General features: G+C 45.0%; 1 protein-coding gene across 1 annotated transcript; it reads left to right on the top strand.

Moving 5' to 3' along the window:
• The first annotated feature begins 1,728 nt into the window (after positions 1 to 1,728).
• LOC132206382 (ferritin, heavy subunit-like) lies at positions 1,729 to 4,708 on the top strand. The gene is made up of 4 exons (XM_059640460.1): positions 1,729 to 1,843; positions 3,056 to 3,202; positions 3,374 to 3,499; positions 4,562 to 4,708. Exons 1-4 carry the CDS (start codon positions 1,742 to 1,744, stop codon positions 4,706 to 4,708), a joined length of 522 nt encoding a protein of 173 aa, XP_059496443.1. The 5' UTR covers positions 1,729 to 1,741.
• Positions 4,709 to 6,310: the final 1,602 nt, after the last annotated feature.

Below are 6,310 nucleotides of genomic sequence, written 5' to 3'. Positions count from 1 at the left end.
GAACACTGCCAATAATAAACCTGCCTCTGCCACACAGAACCAGATGGCACTAATAAAGCAAATAGACAATATTGACCAGTAGAATTTAATCTGAGGAAGAGTACTTCAGACCAAGACACACACATCAGTGTGTTCTGAAATAGTGTAGTGCGAGGAGCTAAATAGGCGCAGAGTGTGTTTGGGGATCTGCGTGCAGAAATTATTAACAACTTGTAGAGAGTAAATGAGATGTTTTTAAAATGCTAATTGCATTTTAATGTTCATTGCAAGGCAGTGGAGCTGGAATATAAATCAGTGAATCCCTACAGTGTGGAACTAGGCCATTCAGCCCACACTGATCCTCTGACGAGCATTGCACCCAGGCCCACCCCATCCTTCTAACCCCACATTTCCCCATGGCTAACCCACCTAGCCTGCTTGCTAAAGGCAACATAGCACGGCCAGTCCACCTGTTGTGCACGTCTTTAGACTGTGGGAAGAACCCAGAGCTTCTGAAGGGGACCCACACAGCCCCAGGGAGAATGCACAAACGGCCACTCGAAGATGGGATTGAACCCAGGTCTGCGGCGCTCCGGGGCAGTAGTACTAATCACCGAGCCACCAGAAAGGTTGTGCTACACTGGTGGAAAGTGTAGGGTGAACCCCACCTGGAGAACAGTATTCAGTTCTGATATATCGGCCTTGGAGCAAGTGTTTTTGAAATGATTTCATGGAGGAGAATGTCACTGGCAAGACCAAGCCCTGTCGCTCCTCTCTCACTGCCCTTGAATTAAAAGGTTTCTGACCATCTCAGACGCAAGTTAGGAGTCAGTGATATTGCTGTGGGTCTGTAGTCATATACAGGCCGTGGAGTCCATTTCCTTCCCTGAAAGATATCAGTGAACCAGATTGATTTCCAAGGCAATCAATGATAGTTTTCTTCAGTTCATTCATGGGACGAGGGCATTGCTGACTAAGGTCAGCACTTATTGCCCTCGTGGTGTTAATCCGAGCCTCTCTGTGACTAGCACAGCAACAACACCATCGTCGCGCTACAGTGTGCATTCACCAGAACGATCCCAGGACTAACAGGCTTAAATTGTGAGGACAATTTGCAAAGAGTGTACTTGCATTCACTTGGGTAATGAAGATTTAGGGCTGACTACAATTGAAGTTTGGAAAATAACAATCGGGTTTGAGGAGCCAGAGGGAGAGAAATTATTTTAGCGTGACCAAGGAGTACAATGCCATCATTATGCTGTGGCCATCCAGGGCAGGTGCCAGGAATCATTTCCTCAGGAAATGGATTCAGAACTCTGCAATCTTTTTCCCAGAAATATTGGGAACAAATAAACTGCTCAGATGTGAGACAGTTGGATGTTTGTTCGTTCATGGTGTGACAGGAACACAGGACCAATGTAGGAAGAGCGTAAGGAAGCAACAGACCAGGCTTGACACAATTGGGTGGCAGGACAGGGCAGAACATCCACCTCCTGTTCATCAGCGACAATCACTGAATGTTCCAAATATGCCTCAGTTCCAAAGCTCTGATTGGCTCTGGGGATCTCATTCCACCCCATGCCCTTCATTGGCTCCTGCACTCATGGAGATGCCTGATTGGCTATCAGGGATTGTCAATCATCATTGGTGATGTCATTCCCTGGTTCAGTGCAGGATGTTCCAGGAGGTTAAATACAAGAGCTTGTGGCTGAGAGGCTGAGTTCTGGAGTTGCCCAGGTGAAAGTGAGCAGGAATAGTGAAGATGGCTTCCCAAGTGTGTCAGAACTACCACAAGGACTGTGAGGCTGCTGTTAACAAGCAGATCAACCTGGAGCTCTATTCCTCCTATGTTTATCTCTCCATGGTGAGCCTAGTGATTTTGAAGGTCAATTTTTTTTTTTCCTGCCTGTCATTCCACTCTGCCCCACTGAGGTTGTCTGGGCTGGGCAATATGTCAGTCATGTTGATGCCCCATGTGTTTCAGTTAACTTTTTAAAACTATATGTTAAGTCAACAAATTAGCTTTTGAATGTTTTGCCTCTTTCTTTCAAACTCATCCACTTGAGTGATTTAAGCATTCTTGGTTGCCTTGTTAACTGATTTGCTTTATATTCTGTAACATTGGTTTTATTCTGAAGTGGTTTATGTTGGAACTAAATCCAAGATTCCTTATGTTTTCCTGTGGATGACTTTCATAATGCATAAACCTGAACAAACTTTCTTAGAATTGATTTTAAAGCTAATTGGGTGTTTCATTAGTGAAACCAACTGAGCCCTTTTCTACCTGTATCTAAATGAGCATATTCCTGTTGTGTTGGCCTTCATGCTAGGTTCATCCATGATAGTCAGAGATAATGGGAACTGCAGATGCTGGAGAATCCAAGGTGATGAAGTGTGAAGCTGGACGAACACAGCAGGCCAAGCAGCATCTTAGGTGCTCCACAGCTGACATCTTGGGCCCTGATGAAGGGTCTAGGCCTGAAACATCAGCTTTTGTGCTCCTGAGATTCTGCTTGGCCTGCTGTGTTCATCAAGCTTTGCACTTCATCATCCATGATGATTATGTTACTGAAGTCAATGGATTTTTGTCTCAACTGGCATTCAGTGACGAAGGGCTTTTGGTGACAGGGTCTCTGACCTCACTTGGGTTGAGGATAAAATTCCTGTTTCTAGCATGGGGGTTGGGGTTGTGTTCCTTCTCATGAGATCTGGGAAGTAATGGCTACTGAGGTGTTTAGTGCAAGTTGCAACACTAGCTCCCATGCCAATTCCCTCCCTTCTGAGGGGTTGTGCCACCTTTCCCCTACACTCAAATGGCAGTCACAGTTGGAGAAGACAATGCAGGATCAAAATCCAAGCTTCTCACCAAAGGTCATCAAAAACATGACCTTCACCTTGATAAATTATGATCTCTAGTTCTGAACTCTACTGCCTCAACCTGTTCTTCCCTTGTCTAGGCCATTTGTACACAATCTTATTGAAGCTGAAAAGAAGCCATACAGGCTCTGTGGCATTTCTCACCGCATGACATCTGGAGCTTGCCTGATTCTGTTGCATTCTCCTCTTCTCCCCACAGTTCTCTTACTTTGACCGGGATGACGTTGCCCTGCATCACTTTGCTGAGTTCTTCAAGGAGCAGTCCCATGAGGAACGGGAACACGCTGAGAGACTGATGGCATTCCAGAATAAACGTGGCGGTCGAGTCCTCCTGCAGGACATCAAGGTTGGTGAAGCCGCCTACGTTACAGCTACCTGAACTAGACATGGATTTGATGCTTGAATTCAGCTGGTGTAATGCTATATGGCATACTAGTTCCTAGTTGCTGTGTCATCTCACTGTATTGCACTTCATTATTCACATGGGTGAAGCATCTCCTTTTTTGCTTCCCTCCAGAAGCCAGAGCAGGATGAGTGGGGCAATGGTCTGGAGGCAATGCAGAAAGCTCTGCAGATGGAGAAGGATGTGAACCAGAGTCTGCTGGATCTGCACAAACTAGCCTCTGGCCACACGGACCCTCATGTGAGTTCTTTTCTACCTGTTTCACCCATGTGATGGACATTTTGTTAAAATGACTGAGTGTCCTTCTATCTCCCCTACTTGGCTGTTCAGCCTTTACATCAATCTCTTTTACCTGAGAATGCTGCTTCACCTACCCTTCACTTTAATAGGCCACTCAGCCCATCAAGTTTCTTTAGCCATTCCGATCATGGTTGATCTGAATCCTCCTCATTCAAGGGGATAAGGCTGGAAAGTGAAGGATTTCTGAATTTAACGTTCTCAGCCTTTATGCTTGAATTACCTGACCCCCAACAACCCTCTGCAGCCAGGAATTCCATGGGTTCCCTCGAGCCTTCAGCTCTCACTCCATAGAAACCTGTCTTTTAGAGAGGTCTCCTTTCCATTCTGTGCTGAGTGCAGGCTTGACTGTTTCCCTTAAAACAAACCATCTGTCCCGAGGGTCACATGACAGCTAAGTTGACGTCCTGAACGTTCCCTTTATCTGGACGGCGGCTAAATGATAGGTGACGGTCTTCTCTTTCATGTCCTACCCTAACACCATGGGGTCTCATCATGTCCGAGTGTACAGTCTCTCCAGACACTAGACCCTGTGTTAAAGTGAGTTTTCTTGCTGATAAGGAAAAATCTGGCTTGCTGAACTGTCAAGGGAATGTTTGCTTTGCTTTTAGCTTGGTTCTTTTTATGCTGACCCTGAACAAAACCAATTGGAAGCCCCATATGTAGAGCTGTTCAGACAGAAATGGAGAATGTGTGCTCCTCCTGCATTTTTGAAAATCACTGGGCTTGGGGCTGTGGCTTTAGGACATGAATGAATGAAAAATTGGCTTCAATCAATTCTTCCTCACCCCACCCCCTCCAAGAGCAAGTGGTCATTCCATGGATCTGAAGCTTAATTTGTGCAATTTAAAAATAGTGACTTGCCACTTAGTAAATTTCACTTCTCTTCAGCTAGAAGTGTTTGTATCACGACTTGCCTGAATCAGTTGGGGGAGGGGAAGGCACTTTCAATTCAAATTGTCGGTTCCCCTCCACACTAACCAGCTCTGCACCTGACTGTTCCAGCTGTGTGACTTCCTGGAGAGGCACTACCTGGATGAGCAAGTGAAGATGATCAAGAAGCTGGGAGATCACATCACCAACCTGAAGAGACTGGGAGCCCCTGACAATGGCATGGGAGAGTACCTGCTTGACAAGCTCACACTCAGCTGAATGGGGTTATGGAAGAAATTTATCCATTCCTGACCTAATTCTGATGACCACTTTGCCTTTTTCTGTCTGCCATTCCAAATGGAAATACAAGTCTTTGTGGAACTGGATTTTGGATCTTTGTTTTTTAAGCTAACTAAATTACCAACAGCTAACCAGGAAACTTGACTGAAAAAATCCACAATAGAAATTTCACTCACTTCAATATCTTCCTCCAAAGGTAGCATAAATTTTATGCACATGTGGAACATACATTTTTTTCATGGCAAATTTGTAAATGAGGTGTTTCCCCTTTCCTTTTTAGTGTTACATTAGCCTTCCAGGTGTGTACCACTTAGTGACATGACTTTCCTCTCTGGATGACTTTAGACACTAGGTGCTTCCTCTGTCCTCACCTGCCCTTCTTCCAACAGCAGCAAGGGTTAAGTGAACTCTTTCTAAGTTTGCAGACGGCAAGGGCTGCCCCAACCTCCCAGCTGCAGCTTGTGGATTTGTTCTGCTTTTTTGGGGACTGAGGTTTAGCAGATGAATAATAAAAGGAGGCAGAGTTGGATTCCAAGCTTTTCTGCCTTTCTTCTTCAACTCTGTACCCCACCACCTCTCCCCCCGCAACTACTACTTACTTCCTCCTACCCTTCCATGCCTCCCAATAGCTTTATATACACAGCAGCCAATCATTGTTTGGGTCACTTCTTTACCTCTTGTTTGTCTGAAGTGAAGCTCTCAGTAGGGGAACAGGGTACAGAAATTGCTGAGGAGAGGTCCTATTTGCAAACTCTTACAGCTCCAACATTGTGAAGCTCTGCTTGAATAGAAGCCCAGCAACACATACAGCATGTATGTGGAAATGGCCGGTTAGGGGACTTGTATGGGGAGTGGATCTCTTAAATCTGTGTGAGAAATTGTTTTGAAATTGGAAATTAGTAGCTGCAATAAATTATGAACACTGAGAAGAGGCAACAACTTCTAGATGCATTGTCCTTTTGCATCAGCTTTTCATTCAGTTTCCAAATGGGATAAGTGATGGAGTAGATGCCTGTCATTTCCATGAGTGATGTTGGGGAGTGGAAGACAGGAACTAATGGAGATGAGTAGAAAATTGCATAATAGTTATATGGATGAATATGAATCTTTTTGAGATCCATGCCAGATCTCCTCAAAAGGAAAACCACTTTTAGCTATCTAGCACAAGTATTTTGACGAGTTAGGCGAGAGGGCTGTTGTTCGTGTGGTCTACGTGGGCTTCCTAAAGACATGTAATGCAGTGCCACACGTTAGATTTGTGAACTATGTTCAAGCCCCTGTAATCAATGGCAGCGCAGTGACAGGGATACGGAGTTGGCTGCGTTACTGGAAACATAAGTGATGCTAATGGATGCTCTTTGGACGAGGGGGATGGTTTGTCGTGGAGTTCCACGGGTTATGGGGAGGAGCCAGGCTTTACAAAAGTAAAGTAATGACTTATGTCCTGGTATAAAGGATGCAATTTCAGAGTTTGTACATAAGAAACTTCAAGTGAGGACCATGGTGCAGAACCTCAAAAGGGCACCGATATCAGTGAAATCGGCAAGCAAGTGGCAGATGAAGTTCAAAACAGAAAAAATG

Source organism: Stegostoma tigrinum, chromosome 38, assembly GCF_030684315.1.
Source record: "Stegostoma tigrinum isolate sSteTig4 chromosome 38, sSteTig4.hap1, whole genome shotgun sequence".
In the NCBI taxonomy this organism is placed as follows: Eukaryota; Metazoa; Chordata; class Chondrichthyes; order Orectolobiformes; family Stegostomatidae; genus Stegostoma; species Stegostoma tigrinum.
Note: the sequence above shows the minus strand (reverse complement) of the source record. Positions and strands in the feature narration are given on the sequence as shown.